Source organism: Medicago sativa, chromosome 3 (assembly GCF_051527215.1).
Source record: "Medicago sativa cultivar Bolivia chromosome 3, Bolivia_mono, whole genome shotgun sequence".
Classification (NCBI taxonomy): domain Eukaryota; kingdom Viridiplantae; phylum Streptophyta; class Magnoliopsida; order Fabales; family Fabaceae; genus Medicago; species Medicago sativa.
In genome coordinates, this window is record NC_140751.1 from 80,929,263 (window position 1) to 80,951,590 (window position 22,328).

Sequence of the window (22,328 nt, forward strand, 5' to 3'; positions counted from 1 at the left end):
TTCCATATTATTCTTGTTGATTTGTATTTAGACAAACATTTTTATATTAATAAAGACTGCTTAGTGTCTTTGTTTCGAGGAATTATAGAAGGAAAGTAAATCGAAAAAGGAAAAAGGAAATGTTGGTGTACAATTCATGTCGATGTTTTTTACCTTCAAAAGGGAGCATAGATATCAAGAAGACAATTTCATTTGTCTTTTTTTTTAGTCAAAATAAATTGTTTTTATTATCTCGTGTGGGGCTTACTTGGTGTTATTTTATGTAATATCAATTTTATTTTTGTTTTAAAGAGTCTAGCAGCAAACTCACTCATATTGAGAAGTGAGAAATTGTGGGCTCAAAATCATATCATGCCATATATTTTTATGAGAAATGATATTTTGACAACCACTTTTTGACAATTTTCTCTCTCATACTCACATGATGTTGTTATCCTCTCTCTTCCTTTTTCTCTCTCCATTGTTTTTGACCAATAAGAAGTGAGAAAACCAAGGTTGTCAACAAAGTTGTCATTAAATAGATGTCAAAATATCATTACTCTATTTTTATAGTTTTTTATCATCTGATTGTTCATCCTTAAAAAAAAAAAAAATCATCTGATTATTCATTACATATATTATAAGTTTTATTCAACCAATTAAATATGAAAAAAAAAAATACGTTCTGTAGTAAATTTTCTTCAGGAATGATCCTTTATTTTAGAGGGTCACTGAGAATATAGGGGACATATATAGGGGGGCGGAGTGAGAAATTATTATTGGATAACATACTGAGTTTGCTGTTTTTTGCTCCTAAATTTTAATATTTCCTTTTTCATGTATTATTCAAATCAATAATACATGTTATTTTTTTAAGGAACATTTTTTATTAAGGAACATTTTTTTAAGGTGCGTATATTTTAGGAAGCTAGAAAATAAAATTAATCAAAAAAATAAATTAAAATAAAATAAAAGTATTTCCAACTGTCAATTGAGTCAAAATTAGGTGCCTACTTTTCATTCACGTCAAAATTTAAGGATAGAGACTCAAGGAGTTTAAAAAAAGAACATTAAATTATGCCAAAAATATGCTCCTCCCCAATGATATTCTAATGTATTTCTTTTTTCCAATCCTTAACAATGTACAAGAACTAGAAAATAAGAAACAAAACTCAGCATTCATACTTCAGAAGTCTTCCTCTGCTGATGAACGCATAAAAGTGAACGCTCCTATGAGAGGCTGAACCATAACTCAGTATAAATGTAAATGGACGTTACTTTCCTATTTAAAACAAATTCGCTACAACCTGTTGTGAAAGTGATACTCCAAAGTTATCCCAAAAAATCCAAACTTCTTGTTCTGGTTGTGTTTGTCCTCTGCCTCCTGGTCCTGGGACATGCTAGCATACAATAATTTGCTCATGATCTTCAAAAACTTCAAACCCGCCAGTTTTTCTTCAAACAAGCAAGGTTCATGGTAAGATCGGTGGTTGTACGAAAACCTTGACACAGACACTAAAAGTTCTAAACCAGATGATGCATATGTGTGGGCGTTTCTACTGATACCACCAACCTCCATCAATGCCTCCATTTTCCCATTTTCAAAGATGTGATCTTTCTCTTTTTGTTGGCACGATGTTTTGCAGAAATTTTTAATTTCCTTTTGGCATTTCGCATAGGATTGGTAACAGCCATGAGTTTTTCTTCCTGTTTCCTCTTATTTCTTTTAGAGCTGAGGTTCTTCCTGATAAGGTTATAAACTTGCACGTAGTTTTGAGTACCCAGAATATGCTCTATTTTTCCACGTGCGTCGTCTGCCAACTTTTTGAGATCATCTGGCAAATTACAACCATGTGTTAGACAGCAATAACAGGTGGAGCGGTTAAACTAAAAATATGACATTAAGGGGAGGGTGGGCATGATAAAGATAAAACTAGGAAAAAATCAAGCAGAAAAGAAAAATAAAAACATAAAATATATAAGGAAAAGAAATCTCAATAAAAAGGTTGGGAAATCAGCATACAATCCCTGATGTATGACAAAAAGAAATTATAGTAGGACACATTTATTTATGAGGTCCACTAGTTTTGCATTATTGTCTATAGGACTGTCTAGAAAATCATCTAGAGTCAATTCAAAGCAGCATTAATCCAATAAAATGGGTATCTATCAGATTTAGCATTTATCTATTAAGAGAGGAAACAAGCAAATACCAGCTATCACTTTTCCAGCAAATCCTTCAGAAACTTTATACAGAGGCAATAGGACCACATGTGCATAGTTCAGGCAGTCATCCTTACTGATGATCTGTATTTGTGCCATAATTTTACCAAAACTGTTGAAGACTATTCCCATCTGAGTTAAACAAGCAAAATAAGAAATAGATTACTCATACGTACATTGATCAAGACTAAAGAACATATATTCCAAGAGATCGAGCACCAACCTGAATAGCATCTGCTTGAAGGGCAATTTTGCCCATTTTCTTTAGTAATAAAGAGACAAGTGTATATTGGGTGTTGTTAACATTAAGCTGACTATTATCTTCACATACAGAGGAGGAGGAGGAGGTAAGAGATGAAGACACAAACATGCTTCTTTCTTTTCTTGCACTAATCAAGTCAAAAGCTTTGAGAAACCGATCCTTTTCATGTTGCTCAAGAGCAGACCAGAAGGCAGGGGGGTCTATGCAGGCAGTTTGCCTCATTAAAGAATGCACGCGACAAATGGCAAAGACAATATTCTGGGTCATCAGGTTGCTGTCAGCTTCATCTATAAGTGGCATTTTCAATTGGCAGCAAAGAGAAGTGGCTATTAGATATAATCTACTAGGAGTCATCATAAAATAACTACTTAAGGAGCTTTGATCATTTTCGCTGTTGACAACATGTGCAAAGTATAGAGCTATGAGACGAACTGATTTGTTGCGTAACCACGAGTGTGGGTGCAACAACATCTCACATATTGCCTCCCATATATCCTGAAATGTAAGTAAAAGAAATATGTCAGCCTACTTGCTAAGGACGTGGAAAATGATGGGTCAAAATGTTTTTAATTAATAAGATGTTTGAATTCATGTAAAGGGCGGAAAAGAAATGTCTCCACTTGTAATATGCAGCTACTAGAACACAATTATAATTATAATAAGACATTGGTGTTTGAATAAAAGGCAGGGAAAAATTGTCTCCACTCTGCAATATGAAGAAACTACGTCAGAGCAAACCCACATGAAATGGAAGTTCTATTTTCCCATAATATCAGATCATGAAACAAGTTGATTGTAATTATAATTATCAATTGTTATTTGATAGAAGTTTTCATCGATAGTTCAGCTGTTACTAATTTTGCTCCTAATCATTAGGGACGCCAACTATGTCCCCGAATCTATATTTTACACATACTGTAAAATAATAATACAATCATTCAGATTATTCAAGAAAGCCATTACCAAATTTCCACCAAACAATGCAAGCTTGTAGAAGAATTATTTATTTGACATGGCAACAGAAACATGACAGTCTATTGTTCTTCATAAAATTAAAATTGCTGCAGGGGGTAAAATGGATCTACGATTATCCACGCTTCAAACCCAAAGTTATTGTCTGAGTGAGAGGAATATTAAGCCATGCGTAGGCCTAATTCTAACAGGAAAGGATTTAGAAGGGTTTGTCTTTGCAAGAGTTTGATGCTGAGAGAAAAAGATATGTTGATGAGATATTCTGTGTATTTAATTATTTATCTAATGATGATTTGAAATAAAAGTGAACTCACATACAGTGAGTGCCGAATACAACAGTAGAATGCTGACAGCATAACTGGCGTAAGTTAACTAACATAAATATAATTACTTCTAGCAGTATTAACAGACATCACTTGGTAACTAAACTAACAGAATTGCAGATGCTGGTGCAGTTCATTCTGTGATAATGCCTTCAATATTCCTTCTCTATCAGTCTTTAACACAAATGAGAATACCATCAATATAACATCTTTTAATATTTTTCCATTCCAATTAATGAGGATACCATCAATATAACATATTTTAATATTTTTCCATTCCAATTAATTACCAAAAACCCTGGCATTTTCTTAAAATTTGAGCCATCCCTTTCTCCTTCATCAATTCTGCTCAAAACCCAAAAATGAAATTACAAACTCCAATATGCCAGCAAAGCTAGCAATCTGCATGGCCTTGGTTAATAACCATTTGATATTTTATGTTAATGTTCTTCGCCCATATACTTAAATAATGCTTTAGTAGAATCTGTTGTATTAAAGAACAAAATAATTGTGGTTCAATTTAGAATTTAGTCATTGGGTGCCCGAATCTCAGTCATCAACTATACATACTCGGCACACTGCATCTCACCATGCTTTCCCACCCAATATGCTTAACTCTCTATAAGAATCCTCCGTGTACTATTTCAGACAGTCCACACACATTGGGGGTTGGGTAGCTCAACTGGATTGGGCTAAAGGATAAAGAGTTGGAGGTCCTGGGTTCAAACCCGGACGAGGGAGTAAATTATCTAACAACTAATTGCTAACATTTGCCATTCCAAAAAAAAAAAAAAAAGACAGTCCACAAATCACAAATAGTATACATCTACATATATTTCAAAATCTATCATGTAATAATCAACACATCTACGACCATCATAATATCTAAGAACATTAATATTTGGGTTAATACATCAAATAGCCCCTTTAAGTTGGCCAAGGTCTGAAAATAGCCCCTGTAAAAAATAAAACATAGATTACACCCCTTTAATGTTGGATTATTCGTATCTTACGCTTTACAGGGACTATTTTCAGACATTTAAACCTTTTACAGGGGCTATTTTCCCACTTTGTGCAAATATTTTTTTTAACAAGGTGAGGGTAAAATATGAAGAATAAAAAATTACAGGGGTGGAATCTGTGTCTTATTTTTTACAAGGGGTATTTTCAGACCCAGCCCAAATTACAAGGGCTATTTGAAGTATCAACCCTTTATATTTGATAGGCAGTACAAAGAAATTTACCTCTAGGTGCTTTGCAAAGCATTCATCATGGAACTCATGAATCAACTTCTCTAGCATAACAAGAGAATAGTATGCCTCCTTCCAAAGGGGGATTGTGGATTCGACCTCAAAGCTTTCATGCCTGTTTGTGACTGCATGTAAAGCAGATTGCAAGATCCGACAAGTCACCGGCAAGATACAGTCTATATGTTTAAGAAATCCTTTCTTTATTACCTCAATCAGCAACCCCAAAACCTGTATCGACAATTTCAAAGATTAAAACAGAAGGACAAAAAAATTAGCTAAGATAATGTTTGTGTTATGAGAAAATACTAGAAAAATAAAAACAATGAACAGGTTGGTCCTAAATACTGTCTTCCAGTTTCTTACCCACTCTGCAGAGAAAGACTCCACTTTAGCAAACCCGAATGGAAAATCAAAGCTATGTTGATTCTAAGGTCAAATTTGTTGTTCGGACACCAGCTCTTAGCATTATAATATAATGACATTACCATACCAATAAAGCTCTTTCTTCATTAGATTGGATTATGTGTACATCTAGTTTCTAGACAGCAACCAATGCAAGCCTCGTTTGTTTAAGATTTAAAAAAAAAATATATCATTTTTTATGTTTTTCCTGTTTGACGACTCTTTAGTATCAACTGTCTCTTCTGTAACTTTATGCAATCTCCCTAGGAGAAATGAGGACGTATTAGATAATTGACATCTCTCTAGTCAGCGTGGATATCAGATATCAACTAATCAACACCTACGGAAGTCAAATTATAACTACACTATAATTTAATCGCAAAGAGGACCCCGAAGGCCCAAACAACCATTATATGCTAAGATGATCGCATAACATGATCGCATCCCATTATGTTTTCTAATCAATTTGAGTCACGGGACAATTTAAAGATAATTACCTGTGCGGCAGCACCCCATAGTTGCTGCTTGTCACCCAAATACCAAGAAAGGGTATATTTAAGAATAGAATCAAGTGCATTGGGACTAACAGAACCAATAAGCTTCTTTATAGCAGCCCCACTCATAGAACGAACAATATCATCACTATCATTTGCCAAGCGAACTACCAAATGGAGAAAAAATGTCTGTGACTGCTCGTCCAAAACATTTGGAGGAAATTTGACTATAATAGCATTAATCATTTCCAGAACAGATTCCCGTCCAGTCGAATGTTCATAACTGCAAGGATTAAAAAATCCATTAGTCTAAAACCAATGTTCAAAAAATGAAAAAGAAAACCATAATATTAATAATCAAGAAACAAATTGTGCACTTACCTCAAATTCGAGAGCAAAAAGTCCAGATGTTGTTGCAAACGCTTTTGTGAAAGTCGATAATCAAGCAAAAATTGCAACAAAATTTTACTGCATTTTTTGCGAATAGATTCCATTTGACTTGTCACCATCAATTCAGCAACCCTAGTAACAATATCATATATCTCAGGTACGTCATCCAGCTTGCGCTTGACAATACTTTTTAGAAGTGATAGGGCCACCAAAGATGGATTCCTTTCAAGGTCCAGAAATATTGGAAGCTGAATTAGTATATGTATTTGGTTAGAGGTGAGGGAAATTTTAGTTTTCCTCAAAAGCATAGTCAGAAATGTCAAACATGACTGCATTAAAGGACTGCTAGAGTTCACTGAGCTTTGGGCAATATCCAATACAGCAGACTTTATTCTCTCAGCATGTTCTTGAAGGGATGGTAAAGGCAACTTTACCAGTACAGTAAGGCATCCAAGGGAAGCAGACAATATGTCCTCATACTTCGAGCACAAACCATCACTAAATAGCTTGACAAAAGGATCTAATAAAGATAAGGTCTTTTCATCTTCAACAACCTGTTTTAAGCCCTTCAAGCGTTTATGCAATATTCTGATACCAAACACTGTTATAAGGTGTGAGCATAATAAGCCACTAGCAACTGCACTCCCTGAAAAAATTCTTTTAGTGTTAGTACGGCTATCCTTATCTTCCGATTTTATCAACTTACTCTCATGCCAACCAATTTCATTCTTTAAGCCATCATCAACAATGCGATAAATAAAGACAAATAGATCAGTCTGATCTACAGATGGATTGCTTTCAATACCAGCAGCTATACTATGCAACATATTTTCCAATTTTCCTTTAACATTTTGTGTGACATGCTTCTGCAAATGAGCAGTCACTGGTGCAAGCAGCTTTAGTGCACAGCTTTTGAATGTTACGTTTTGGGCCACAAATTTCAAGCTTTCAAATGATGTTTTCTTCTTTGTTTCTTTCATTTTTGAAGCTATCTTTTCCACCTCCTTCTGTTCAGCAACAACCCCGAGAATGTCATTTTCTATGACAGAAAGGAGATCCCCCAAACAGTAATCTATCTTTCCACTAACTGCACTCGAAAGACACTTGGACAGAATAAAATGCAGTGTGTATCCTAGGACATGAAGCTCATATCCTCGCTTTAAAGTTGATCGCAAAACCTTAACAATGAATTGCAAGTATTCCAATCCAAGTTCTTTCAAACAAGTAGCCAATGCAGACCTGGCTTCATCACGAATGCTTTCTAGATGACTCTTTAAGAAGTTCGAAATTCGATGAACGATAGTTGGAAGATATGTGTCCATCAAATCACCTGGAAGTAACTTAAGTAGTTTCAACGCGGCAAGACTGATATTTACATTGACCCTTTCTGAATCAGAATCCATCAGCTTTTGTATCTTAGGAAGCACAACTTTATAGAGGCACGTCTGTATATCTCTGTTCACATCAGAAGCACCAGAGTTGCCTAAACTAGCTGATGAAACAGTGTCGGTTATCCCAATGTCAGAAACGCTAACAGAAGTAGGTTCTTCAGTGTGAGAAAGTTCTGAAAAGTGAAATTTATCCAAAATAGAACAGATAAGGCGTATAAAGAGTTTCTGTTTGTCTGGACTCTTGGATGCTCCCTGAAAACATTTGTTCAATAGTGCATAGTATGAATTCCATCCCATCTGACCAGCTACAGAAGCAATGGTCTCGATGCACGCAATTTTCAAATGGTCAACCTTTACTTCTTTCTCGTCAAACAGCATGTTGAAGAAGAGTCGCATGAACAATTTTTCAGTGATAAACTGGAAATAAACAATAAATAAATGAATGAATATCCGTCACTAGGAAAAACGCTTTTATTTTTTAAGTTTAAATTTGCTACCTCTGATAATTTGTTCGTACTGATAACATTCCTAAACAGTGACAATGCCTTCACTCTCTTACGGATCTGCAACACAAAATGTACTTCCATAAGATATTTTGCAAGCTATTTCACTAACTCAACCAAAAGAATAAGAAAATACGTTGAATTTTGAAAGTGTTTCTGACTACAATAAGGAAAGGCACGGGAATACACATTTAAGGAAATGTCTGAAATAGAATTCTGCACATATGTATTACACACACACACATGACAGTGAGGCAACCAAGAGTAACAACAAAAAGGGAAATCATTTAGGTCAATGGTTAATCATAAACCTACCACCGGGTCGGCTATATTGTCAAAAAAATCTGCTTCCCCATCCTCATTGCACAGGACTATGAGTGATTTAAGGTTTGACACGTCTGAAACCTTCAAAGCCATTTGACTTAACAACTTCATCCATCCCTGCAATGACATCAAGCAGTGTGTAAACATAAAGGATTAAACAATCATTTATAATGTAATTTATATTTATATTTTCATTTTCAATAAGTAATTAACTTGGTATCTATGCCAGTATATTATTCCAACACACTTGCAATGCTTGGAAATAGGAATGGCAACTGTTTGTCAAACAAGACATGTTAAGTTCGAATATATGCAATTATAATTACATATGTCTAATTTAATATAACTAGAAATTCATACAGTAACCAACTCTGAAATATGATTTACATGAGTTACCAAATACCTTTCTAACAGCAAGTGGTCCATCCATAGCATCTGCCATATGCTTCAAGAAAAACTTCTTTATAATACGCTGGATGCATGATTTTGTCCAACAACCATCAGTGTTTTGTATTACAGACAACTCTTGTTCATTGCTTCCTTCTTGTAAAAGGATAAGTGCAGAAAAATCAACAAAAGATAGCAATGAACTCTGTGCACTAGATACAAAGGTTGTTTCTTCCGAGGACATGTCAAGCACACAGTGTGATAGAATAAGTAATGCATGTTCCACTTGAACATTTCTGAAGAAATCAGTATTGATGATTCTGTAAGCATTCAAAATAACATCGTGATCAAGCCAACCCAAAGTAGATGTCGTATTCAGCTGACGAAGAAGTTTAGCCTGCACCCCAACAACATAGCAGGGGAAATTAGAATGAACACAGAATGTGGAATATATTTGTCAGAAAGTAATGTGTGCGGATCAAGAGTACATTGAGACAAGAAAGCAAGAATTACCACCGAAAGTACAGATGCATCAGATGCTACGAGAACATCAAGAAGATCACATATCCTTAAACGCATATCCAACTCAGCCGAAATATATAAAGGAGAAACAGCACTCAAAATTTTAGCGGTGCTCCCATTTCCTAATATGGGTATGATATTTTGAATGACTTGCAAAACTTCAATACAGACATCTACAAGTAGCATGGAGAACCTCAGTATCAATATAGAAATTAATTAGCTAAAAATAAAAAAGATGACAATGAAGCAACTGGAGATATTGGAGGTTCTCTCACCAGAACTTTGTGTTTTCTTTTCCAAAAACAGATGCAGTATGTCCACAAATCGCTTTGCAAACTCTGCCTCCTTGATGTACTTGGGTAGAAATTTGAAAATTCTTATTACTGTCTCCCCAGGAGATTTGATCAGCTTTCTGTCCAGGAGAAAACAAAAACAGGTCAAAACAGTTTGTACTCAAGTCCCCACTTCCCTCTACATGTTCTTATACAATCAGACAAGGCTTCCACCTATTCATAAGGTAAAATTATCATGCTCTAACATTTTTCAAATATGCAAGTATTTATTTAGTCTTGCTATTTCTTCATATAATTTTTCAAATATGCAAGTATTTTTAGTCTTGTTATTTCTTCATATAATTTGATTGAGTTCACCCACTTTCCTGCTTTGCCCTGGGCACCAAAAACTTCAAAAATTACATAATGTGAATATTTTTTTCCACCCTCAATCCTAATTGTAATGATAAATTATGTTTGAGCTACCACTCTTTACTATGCCCTGGTGTTGCCTTAGTCATCTATCTCTAAACTTTCAAGGATCAACATCTTAAATGCTTGAGCTGTTCGACAGAGGTACATGAATGATTTTAGGCATAAGTATATTAATGGCCCCTATAATGTGCACACTTCATAATTTTAATCCCTGGAATATCACGCAAAGGGACTCGTTTTAGTCTAAGTAATGTTTTTCTGTTTTAGTCCCTAAAATATGTGGTTTATCTTTAGTTGGTGCTATACAGAAGGGACTCCAATCGAAAAGAAGCGAGGCACTAATGAAAAAAAGAATATTACAGGCGCTAAAAGAGTACATTATAGGGACTAAAACAAAATAATGATGACCATAATGAAACAGAAAAAATGAAGACAGCCCTGAAAGAAAAAAAAGAAATAAAAAATAAAATAAAATATCACGGACTGAAATGAAATGGCGGACATATTACAAGGACCAAAAACATGTTTAAACCATGATGAGCATATCTAATACACCACCTGATATTTAACCCTCTGCACTTGAAGTGAAGGCAAAGCACAAGCCAGATCTAATCTTATGCATCTCTTTGAATTTTGTCAGAAAAGTGTTAGCAACAAAGGTCGAACTCCTAAAGACTAGGTTAAAGGCTCTGATAATGAATGGGTCAAGGACCATTTGTCGTAGATGTTTTAAGTTCTTAGGGGAAGACACAAAATTAGATTACATCTATCAGTTTTCAAACAGGTCCATACATTCCAGATTGGTCCATATGGAGACACTAAACGTAAGACTTTGAAACCTTTCCCTGGACAACTTTTTTTGTCTCAGTTACTGAGATACCTAGTTCCTTATGACAAAAATCAAATTTATATGCCTCCTCTTTACAGCTACCATTCATCACTTGACTACCTCTATATCAGAATATTCAAAAAATACATGCTTTCTAAAGAGTTCTTCAAACCACAAAGAACTACAGGGTATTGTATTGTTACGAGGTAACTTCATTTCATGGAGGAACAAAATTAAGTTTCCAAAGAAATGGTGGCAGTAACATGCAAATTCTATTGGTAAAGGTTAAAACAATTACTCCGGCAACTAAAATTGTGAGAGCACAAGCAAAAGAGAATTAATACCTCTTGGCTGCATTATCACTTCCAAACAAACAACAAATGCTATCAATAAGCACTTCAATATTTGAAAGTAAAACTCTATGGGCAGAACTGTCTTCATAATCCAACTGACTGTCAAGGCTTAACAAGTTCTCGACAAACTTCAGAACACAATATACAATAGCCTCAGAAGCCGAATTGACAGAAAGAATGGAAAATATATCAGGTATGAGACTTTCTTCCCGGCATAATAGTGCTACAAGCTTATGGTTTGCACTCATGGCCAGAAAGCAAGATAGCAGTGAACTTGGTTTCTCACTACTAGCAGCCTCGTGTTTGAATTTATTAATCAGGGGTTTTACCGAAGAAAAGAATCTGTCCCACAAATCAGAACCAAATTCATGATCCTCGTACTTATGGACAACACGTGAAACAATTTTCAGGCACAGAGATCTCATATCTTTGAGCTGATTTGAAGTATTGCCAATCTGCACAAACAAATACAAAAAGAATATCAAATTGAATAAAACAGACAACATAGATCATAGGAGGCAGAAAAAAAATGTTAGCATATAGTGAATTGTCTATTCTACTTTTAGAAGCTGTCTTAACAAATGATGCAATGGATAACAATGAATGATATAATGAAAAACAACAAAAAAGCAACATAGGATTAGGATAACAAAACAACTAAGACAATCATTCACAAAATACCGATAAAGACAATCATTCAAAAAATACCAATAAGAAACGTTTAAACACGTTTTAGCCCATGTAATATAGATCTATTTACATTTTTGTCCCTATCAAAAAAATTGTCGATTTTAATCCCTGAAAAAATTGAATAAATGCTTGAGGTTCTCGATGTATTGATTACGAGCTGTGTTATTTAGACAGAAAATGGGACAGCTAAATTCAACAATAATTTGAATGGTTAATGTAATTCATATACATGCTTAATTACATTCAACATATAGTTAATAAACATAACAAGGTGTCACACTCAATTTAAATGTCATTAAGCACAATTTTCAGGTATATATTTGAATAAAAATTGTCGTTAATAAATATGTATATTTGAAAATCTGAAAATCATGTATATTTGAACATAACTTGGATGGTTACAATGGATATCAGGTATATTTGAACACCTGAAAATCATGGTTAATGACATTTAAAAACATAGTTTATTATGTTCAGTTGATCGTTAATGAGTTGTAACACCTTGTTATATTCATTAATCATCATGGACTGAACGTAATTAACCACATTTGAACGGAGTTAACAATACAGATTGTTGTTGATTTTTGTTGTCAACTGACTAAAACAAAAAATGTTGTATATTAAAGACTAGAATAATATTCCAGCATTATGGCAAAATGAACATTGAAATATCACTATTAAAACTAACATCTACTCAGAACAGGACATTCATCCTCAAGTTTGTAAACAAAGTTTGCTACACAAAATTTCCATTCAGTGTGAACAAATCATTACCAGGATTTGATTTTCTGGCACACTTTCCCCACTAAGAGTGATTGGGCTGGTGCTACAATTGTTCTGATTTGAAGAAACCCCATTCAGATTTACGTTGTCAAGACTTAATGTGCAACTCTCCAACAGCCGAACAACACACCCCACCAGTAAATCAAGAAAAGGTCTAATATGCAATTCATCAAAAACTCCAACAATATCTTCTATAACATGCAAGAAGCCATATTTCTTTTTCCAGGATAGGGTTGAGATATTGTCCAAAGTAAAATATTCTAACAAAGAAGATGCTTGAAATTCACTAGTGCAACCTATAGGTAAAGTCCAAAACAAGTTAGCAGGCCCATCAGTTTTCTCTACTATTTGCAACGGCTTTATCAGTAATGCAAAGAAAAGTGGCAGCTCAGTTGTATCAAGCCCAGCTATGAAACTCAGAATAGCTTTCCGATGACAAATACTTGCTTTCTGTCAAAATGAATAGCCAATATTATCAGTCTAACAAGTAAAAAGGGATGACAAAAGACAGATATATAAAACAATCTCAATAGTTTGAATTCAGTATACCTTTCGAGATGCAAGTCCTTTCAACTTTCTTACTTTTGGCATCAAGAGACGGATAACCAATGGCACAAGATATGCTCGGTGACATTCTTCAATCATTTTAGATTCTCTGGATAAACTCCATGTTGTTAGTTCTTCCCTTGTAATTTTGTAACTAATCAAGTTTCTCAGATGCTCGGTATATGGTAAAAAGTAATCATCTTTCCATATTAATAGGCAATCAAGAACTCTAAACTGTATTTCAGGATCGTCTTCTTCTATAAGCCTGTCACAAAAAAACAAAAAAAGAAAAGAAAGGGGGAAGATGTTTAAAATTGGGGACCACCAAGTTCAAACAAGTAGCTAAAGAGAAAATAGTGTTGTACAAGATACATAATCAAAATGCAACTCAACCTATTCTGCAGAATCTCCTTGAGAAATTGGCCTAAGTAAAATGACTTGGGATTTTTCATAAGTTTCAACAGGTTTAGCCATTCCTTCAAGATGAGCTTCCACTCTTTTCCTTTACAAGCATGAGAATCAAACAATCCCACACTGCAATTTCATTTTGACAAGGAAAACAAATTAAAAAACATGGCAATTTAGTTGAAGCTTGAGAAGTTCACAAATTTCAAAATCATAGAAAAGGATTGAGCAGATACTTACCTTGCAAGATCAAGAGTGTTGTATCCTAAGAACTTCAAAAAAAGAGGAATGAATTGCCGAGAGCGAGGTTCAATTACAGTTGGAATTTTTTGTAATGCTTGCAGCAATAATGTCAATATTGTTCCGGATGGAGTGCAATCAGATTCATGATGGACAAATAATTTGAAACAACCAAGTAAACCTGAGAAACAAAATCAACTGGTTACCAAAACAGCACAATGGTAGATCAATAGTATAAACAGGAATTTTAAATGTTAGAATTGAAATATACATTTTTTAAAGAAAGAAATTACAAAATTTAACACATCTATGAACTTTTTATAAGGGTTGTTACAAACTAAGCTAAATATAAACTGATTAAACTGATTATAACTTTACATAGTAGATTAAACTCGAAGTCAAAACATCAACCACTGAACAATAAATTACACATTTCTGTCCAGGTCTCTCACCTAAGACATCATGTGAAGAAAAATAAAATGGGGAAGAGGAAGGATGGACTCAATATATGATGTCAATGTAGTTGAAACATACCAGCTGGCTGATCAAACGATGCACCATTGGCACTATCATGCAAGCTGCTAGAGCTCTCTCTTGTTGCTTGACATCTTTCCAGATAATCGATAAGGGTATTCCACACGAGTGAAAAATATAGGCTAACCAAGACAGAAATGCATTCTAATACAGGATTCCAGAGATAGCTAAATTGGTTATTCAAGATGCCAAATAACCCGCTTAAAACAAGAGGTGCATAAACATTGGCAATCCTTCCAGCAGATAGATCCATCTGTATCTTGGAAATCAATCGTTGGATACTTCTGCTTGTAGAAATTGAAACTGGAGTTGTTTCAATAGACAGAAGAACCAGCAGAGGCTGTAATTTCACCAAAATACACAGTCATACTAAAACTCAAGTAAAAATAAAAAGGCAACGGCGTATAATATAAAGATACATACATTATTTCCTATGTTATCCACAACGGAAGTTGGTGAAACTTCAATTTTCCTTTTCTTCGCAGCTGACTGATCCACCGAAGAAATTTCCTCGCCCAAAGATTTGTAGTGACAGAGTATTTTAAGAGTTGAAATGCGAACCTCCTTGTCTGAATGGCACAAATTATCAGCAAATGCTGCCACCGACTCTGCAGTCATTTCCTCAAGTTCTGGATGGTACACTCTACACCCAGTGTCTTCCAAAGAAGAACTATAATATATACAAGTGAGAGGGTTAATCAAATACTGAGCAGTAGCACTAACGATAAAATAGTGGCAAAATTTGACAACTAAAGATTGAAAAACAATAAATGTCTAGAAAGTAGTTAACTTTAAGACATCCACTTACCCGTACTTGCTTTCCAAATAACCAGCAACAGCCGGTAACACGTGTGGAGATGACTTGTATCGTTTTGCAAAACTTAGAAACTTTTTGGTTTCATCAGCTCCAAGGTTACTGTCATAGCACAATCTGTTGAAAGAATTTAGTGAAGCACCTATAATGCTTTCCCATGATTCTTTAGACGTGTCTGCAATATGGACTGAAGATGAAAACAGAAAATAACAAATCAAGTGTTTTTAGCCTACAGATCCATCACTGCCAAACATGTACAGATTAGAAAAAATTATTATAGCATCAATGATCCAATGAATACAACTATCTAAGTATAAAATAAACCCACAACCAGAAATTTTATTTTTTTGCTATGTCCAACCCAGTTAAAATACATAGCAAATCTAGCATAATCTAAGCCAAAATGGAAAACAATCTTTAATATTACCCAATCTAAGCCAGAATGGAAAAACATCTGTAATATTACCCAGACACAACTGCTCATCAAAAATTCATTAAGAAACAAGGAAGAGAGGAATACCAGCTTTAACAGTCAGAAGCTGATCTACCGCATCCATAAGATCCACCAACAAGGATGGAACGGCGTCAACAATAGACATATGAGAATAGCAGTTCACAACTCCCCATAGCAGTGCTACCTTTCTTTCATCATTTTCACAAGAAATGTCGGCATGTGCAATATTGTTTATTTTTTCGATCCAAGAACGGATAGTCCTTTCCAAATGATTGCATATCCTAGCTAATGCTTCTGCACTTTCTCTGTCTAAAAAGTCTGGGCCTCGTATATCCAATTGCATTTTCTCACAGAAGGAGTGAAATAATTGTATGACCTTTTCCTCTGAAATCTCCATTAACTCATTTATTGCACTACAAAACCAGCATAGAAGTCAAATACCATATCTAGAGAGTGTAGAACAATGAATTGCTCGTGTGATTCACAGGTTACCTTATAACCTTACTTCTGAAAGCAAGTAAACAGAGATCCTTCTGTAGCAGTTTTTCGATGAAACGTAGCAAACTGGAACCAAGCTCAAACGTACGTGTCAAGAGTATTGAAATAAGTTAAAGAGAATATTTAAATCAAAAGCACAATGTCTGTCTCAGCCATTACCTTGAGCTTCGTGATTTAAAAATTGGAGCCCACTGGGTAGCACACTCGGATATCATTGATTTATTACTATCACTACACAGCCCGTCGAGAGTGGCCAACATTAATTTCAAAATTCTATCAACTAAACATATATCTTCTTGTGACTCAGTAACTCCCAAAGGTGTGATATATGACCGCATAAGCAAGAGGATGAGTTCAAGCATGGGCTTATAATCTGCCACATGTAAGGACAGTTGAAATTAGTGCACAAGCACATAGAAAACTCAAGCAACTTTCTGAAGAAAATAGCATCCTGATATAAAATATATTACATTACACTGAAAACATTTATTTATGTGACACTACATTTTTTAATAAAAAAAGGAATATAAGAAACAAAACCAAAACAACATATAGCACTTGACTCATCCCATCACTTGTTATTTTTAGTTACCCATTAACATATGAACTAATATTATTATATTAACATGTAATGGAGATAATCAAAGAAGTACCAAAACAAAGCATAAATCAAGAAAACCTGAAGTGATAGGATCGTTTGATTCATGCATCAGACCCCACCTAGTGTGAAAAGGTTTTGTTTGTTGCCGTTAAATTTCAAGGAATCAGGAGTTTCTTTTCAAATATTAAACCACAAGATGTTCAAAGAGTGCAAAGCAAACTGCACTCCCAATGGAATCAATTGCTCTAGTTCAACAAATGTGCGCGAAGGCCTACCCGTATCATACATGGTAAAGGGTAATACACCCAGAAAATGTGTGGAATTCCCAGGGAAACTCAAAATTTAAAGAGCAAAGAGAAAACTAGACATTGAAGAAAATTCCCAAAAGAAACTTAAAATTCAATCTATTTATCCAATATTAGTTTGTCATCAGCTTGCTTGAAAAGAGTAAAAGGAAGAGTTCAGTGACATGAAGTATTGATACTTACCAGACACATTTTGCCCTTTTTGCACCTTTATAGCTGAGACTAGCACTGATAAAATGCGTCTTAAATGTCCGATGTTTTCAGTACTAACACATTCATGCACTTCCTTATATAAGCAACTCCATACCAAATTCAACTCTTTGGGTTCCGTCGTCTCACATAATTTCTTAAACACGGATTTTATGATGTTCAAAATGGTACTTGACTCTGAAATTGATAGAGATAAGAAAAAATATAAGCAAACACATTGCAAATCATGTAGAACATGATTATATTTAAAAACAGCAACATCAGGCGACAGATAATAACAAAGGAAGGACAGAAGAAGACTAGCAGAGAAGATAGCCTGATTAAAAAATCTGATCATTTTAAAAATCTATTTTTTTCTACTACAGCTTCTCTGTTTTTTTAAAACCTCTTGAACTTGTCAGACCCGCTTCTAAAATAAAATAAAGTGATCTCTCCTTTGTACATTACATTTACAAACTCAATTTTTTATCATTGTAACATTAAGCCACAGACTTCACAACAGTAGATCTGAAGAATCCCATTGTCCAATCTTAGAGCCAAATGGGGAAATCTAAATACTTCTTTTTTAATAACAAAACCAAGACAGAGAGAAATTTAAATACTGAAAAATATATTCTCTGATGAACAGATCAATCAAATACCAATGTTCTCTGTATGTTACTAATACCAAGTAGCTTAGTGGCTTCAACCGAACACAAAATGAATATGGTCTATGATCGGGATCTTGGAAATAAAACAAAAGTTAAATCAATAATTTTAACTAGAGAACAAGCTTGCCTTGGTCGTCTCCATCCTTGCCTTGGTCATCTCCATCACCAATGTCATAAATTGTTTTGCTTGTTAATAATTGTAACACTCGCTCTGCTTTCGAATGGAACCTTGATGAGTAACCTTTCATAGTATTATAAAGCAATAATTCAACACCGGACTCTCGGAATGGAGATGGCTTCTTCGCTACCTCAGTGATGACTCTTTCAATTCCTGTCCAACCAAACAATATTACATGCTTTATAGCCCCCTCAAACTAATAAAATCGTTAAAACCAAAGAGAAAAGAACAGAACTAATGCTACAATCATGAAGCATTTTATAATAGATGTACTACAAAATTGGTGATATTGATTATACATATAACAAAAGACAAGACAAAAAGCGGGGGGAAAATATATATACACAGAAAAACAATCAATGACATACCTCTTTTGAGCTGCTCGTCTGGGGCATTTCTCAAAACAAATGACATTGCCTCTGCCATGAATTGTCGAACATATTCCTTTGGATAATACCTCAATTTTGATGTGACCCTTGAAGTATCAAAGTCAAAGAAAGATAGAAGAATCAGTTGGTTAGAACATTTTTTGGCAAGTTCCTATTAAGAAGATCAACATCCCTTGGTGGAACATCCATTTCCTATTCCAATTCTCCTTGCTTTCTTAAATTGTCCTTTTTATCTATCATCTACAGCAAAAACTAATGCTAGGCGAGAATTAGGAATTTAAACTTTTGCCAACACTTGCTTAAATTATATTTCAAGTTCCAAGTTCTAAATTATACATATACATTTTTGTGGTTAGCCTAGGCCAGCATTATGTTACAATACCATAGCCCTTATGTCAGTATATTTTTGTTCTCCATTCAATTATCAGAGCCCACTGCCATTTTATGTCAATATAATTTTGTTCTTCATTCAATTATCAAACTCCACTGCAATTTTATGGAAGTCTATATCTGTAGGTTTAAATCAAGGCCGTTTTATGGATTCCTTGGGTCTCTTCGGGCTACATTAAGATTTTACGACTTTTTTGTAACAAAACCTATAGTAAATTATCCTTTTATGGTGCTTCTAGGTCTTCACCTAACCCTATTTTATTCATTGCGAGACAGCTTCTGCAGAGAACTACTTATTATAATAATAAGGGAAGCATGTTTGAACAAGAAAAGGGAAGACATCTCTCAGCAAATTCACCAACAAATGAGAAAAAAGCAGTGTAAGTGTTAAGTCCTTGTCCAAATCTTAGCTTATGCAAATCAATCCTTAGATTTAACAAAGTGGTGAGGAAAATCCATACACATTCGGTGTGCTTCAGGCTTGCAGAAAAGTTAACCTCATATAGAAAGTAAAAACAAAACTTGAAAAAATAGTCTATATCACTCACTTAAGCACCTCTGATGGGTTGCGTATTAGATATTTCTGCAGATACATCATAACATATGACCATGACGTGAAGATCTGCATGAAAATGAAAATTTTCTTAATTCACACTGAATAAATGAAACTAACAAATGAGACATATGCAATATCTCCCTTAAGAAAATTGCCAAATAGATAGACTATACCTGCTCAATTATATCTGGCTCCCTATCAGCACCACTTTCTAAAAGAGATGCTAAAGAATCAACAATCCTTGGAAATAGCCTGGCAAAAACCCATATCCACAGTGAGTATGAAAGATGTTAGAATGTATGCACGTAAGGAAGACGTCAAAATGATCTAGGAAGAAATTTGACAAATGAAATAACAGGAATTCCACAAGAACCAACATCTAGTCAAAGTGATAAGCAACTTACGGAATAAATTCATCTAGGAGATCTCTAGATAAAGCTGCAATTAACCTGTAAACAAAACTATGAGATTAATTCGCAACAACTGCAAACTAATAGAATGCCACACAAAAATCTGCTTTTAGTTCAAATTTTGATAACTAATCATATTGAGTATGCTTGTCCTATCTGATTCGGTCTCAATTGATACCATTTCATCATGCAACACACTAACATCTCTACTCAAGCAAAACAAAGCAATTCTCAAAATGACATGCAAACCTGAGAATTGGTTCAAGGGATAGCCTTGCCTTCATGTGCAACCGAGAAAGAAGCTTTGAGATTAAAGTTTCCTTGTGCAACAACACCAGCGGCAATGTTTGTGTACAAGGTATGACTTCTTCATACAATGAAATAAAATCTTCTGTAGTATTCAATTCCTGGATTTTGACAATTATTGAAAATAAGCAACAGTAGTGTAGACCAAGTAAATATTAATAATCTAGCATGCAAATTTATCACAGTAAAATAAATTTGAAGGCAATACAAGTTTGCTCCGCTCTAAATATACACTGATAGCACACGACAATTCTAATTGAAGGCATGTCTGTTATTACATTCAATTATGTCATTTTCTCAACTAATTCCGTGTAAGTATCAACGTATCAGTGACGTGACCGGTGTCTGTGGAATAAAAAACATAAATAAATGCTATTTGATAGGAAGAAATAGAGGAATAATAAGATAAGGCATGCATACCCTCCATTCTACGAGGCAGTCTCTGAAAAAAGAGGAACCTTCAGATGGTTCAGCTTTGACTGGATGAAGACTTCTATAGACATTGATATCGATATCATCTACTCTATCAGAGAATGACTTAAACTGCAAATCCAATAAATTAAAAACAGTTAATAACAAAGTTATCAACTATAACTATAACTGATAGCTACTTAATCATGTATTAAACAAAATTAAGCAGCTAAAACAGCACAGTGATGCATATCAATTCAAAAAATAATAATTAAGTGTTCATGAACGCAGGGTTTAGGGTTTTAGCAATGCGGAAGAGAGGGAAGGGAAAGCTTACGACAAAACGGCGGCGACCGGGGGATTTGTTGAGAGACTTGACGGCTTGAGCGTGTGCCGGTGTCGCCATGTTCGGGGTTGGCGGTGGAAGTTGCGGCGTAAGGGATTGAAAAAGGAGGGAAGGAAATCGTGACAGAGTTGAGTAGGGGTTTTCGTTTCTGAGAGAGAGCAGTGAAATGCAAGGAACAAGACCTACTGGGCCATTTCTTTCAACAATGTCATTGGGCTTTTCGGTTATGCTCAGCCCGTTGGGTCACCATATTGCTCTTTGAAAATTGCTTTTTACACTTCAAAGTTTGCTATAAAACACCTCGAAATTACAGTTTTAAACCCAACGGCTACGAACAAGTGCATCGGCCCTTCAGCCTTGGCAGTGGCAGTTAACTGCCGTTGTGATCTAAACTTAAACAGAACAGCAACTATAGTTAACTTCATTATTTCCAAACATAAAACAACTCAAAATTCCCTTCAATCTAACTTTGACGAAAATCATGCAAATCATTTCAACAAAATCACAATTAAATGGTACTCCCTCCGTCCTGGAATAACTGACCCATTTTCTAAAAAAAATGTCCCAAAATAACTGACCCATTTCAATTTTCAATACAACTTTCATCATTCCCAATACAATATAACACTAAATAATACTACTTTTATCATTCCCAATACAATATATTCCACTTTCCCCTTTATTTATACAATTTTCTTAATCTGTGTGAAAAACCGAAGTAGGTCAATTAAATTGAGACGGAGGGAGTATTAGTGGTTTTAATTGATAATGTTAGTTTATGTAGGTTTTTTTTTTTTAATTTTGGTAGATTATATGTGGTTAGGGTTTATGTAAATAATGACTTATTTTTTGTTAGTTTATGAATGCAGTTGTTGTGAATATTGTTTAGAGTATTTTAAGTTCAATGTGGTTGTGCAGAAGTTAAATTAACACAACGAGCTTATGTTTTATACTTTGCACTCAAAGTGTTTGATAAAATGCCTAAATGAACATTACATTGATTTTTTTTGCTTTTGTTTTTGTGTAGATATGTTTGAGAACCCACATAAACGCATATTGGGTAAAGAGATGATGACTAACAGTGCCCGACAGGAGAGGATGGTTGTAATCCCACATGTGACAGTGACAAAGAGGAGAAGGGCGCGTAGGAACATTGATGGTGTAGAAAGTTCCCAGTCGACACAGCCACAAGTGGATGACCCAAAAGATGTCAGTTATAGCAATTATTCAGTTATAGTAGTTATTTTATTTTTTTACATAATGCAATTCCAAGCACTATATCAAAATTTATCTTTGTCTGC

General features: G+C 34.6%; 1 protein-coding gene across 3 annotated transcripts; it reads right to left on the minus strand.

Moving 5' to 3' along the window:
* Positions 1-970: 970 nt before the first annotated feature.
* On the minus strand, positions 971-21,190 carry LOC146940779 (ARM repeat superfamily protein). Of its 3 annotated transcripts, none has more exons than XM_085754509.1 (31): positions 21,019-21,190; positions 20,691-20,813; positions 20,214-20,371; positions 19,959-20,003; positions 19,728-19,806; positions 19,555-19,620; positions 18,588-18,694; positions 18,169-18,372; positions 17,365-17,568; positions 16,435-16,648; positions 16,270-16,341; positions 15,844-16,190; positions 15,318-15,510; positions 14,933-15,179; positions 14,510-14,849; positions 13,976-14,156; positions 13,724-13,864; positions 13,334-13,595; positions 12,776-13,234; positions 11,303-11,766; positions 9,698-9,834; positions 9,414-9,595; positions 8,917-9,297; positions 8,505-8,630; positions 8,184-8,249; positions 6,287-8,103; positions 5,909-6,188; positions 5,004-5,237; positions 2,426-2,959; positions 2,193-2,334; positions 971-1,814 (listed from the first exon to the last, which is right to left on the minus strand). In XM_085754509.1, the coding sequence occupies exons 7-31, from the start codon at positions 18,643-18,645 to the stop codon at positions 1,558-1,560; spliced, it is 7,542 nt and encodes a 2,513-aa protein (XP_085610635.1). In that variant the 5' UTR covers positions 18,646-18,694; positions 19,555-19,620; positions 19,728-19,806; positions 19,959-20,003; positions 20,214-20,371; positions 20,691-20,813; positions 21,019-21,190; the 3' UTR covers positions 971-1,557. The 3 variants fall into 3 exon arrangements, with proteins under 3 accessions (XP_085610635.1, XP_085610634.1, XP_085610633.1); XM_085754508.1 differs by having other exon boundaries at positions 15,318-15,498; positions 19,547-19,620; XM_085754507.1 differs by having other exon boundaries at positions 19,547-19,620.
* Between the last annotated feature and the right edge of the window lie 1,138 nt (positions 21,191-22,328).

Excerpts from the sequence above, each read along its gene's own strand:
- LOC146940779 (XM_085754507.1), bottom strand. The coding sequence starts at position 21,087 with ATGGCGACACCGGCACACGCTCAAGCCGTCAAGTCTCTCAACAAATCC. Across the intron at positions 20,814-21,018 it reads CCGGTCGCCGCCGTTTTGTC|TTTAAGTCATTCTCTGATAG; the intron begins GTAAGCTTTCCC and ends TTGGATTTGCAG. Across the intron at positions 11,767-12,775 it reads TGCCAGAAAATCAAATCCTG|ATTGGCAATACTTCAAATCA; the intron begins GTAATGATTTGT and ends TTGTTTGTGCAG.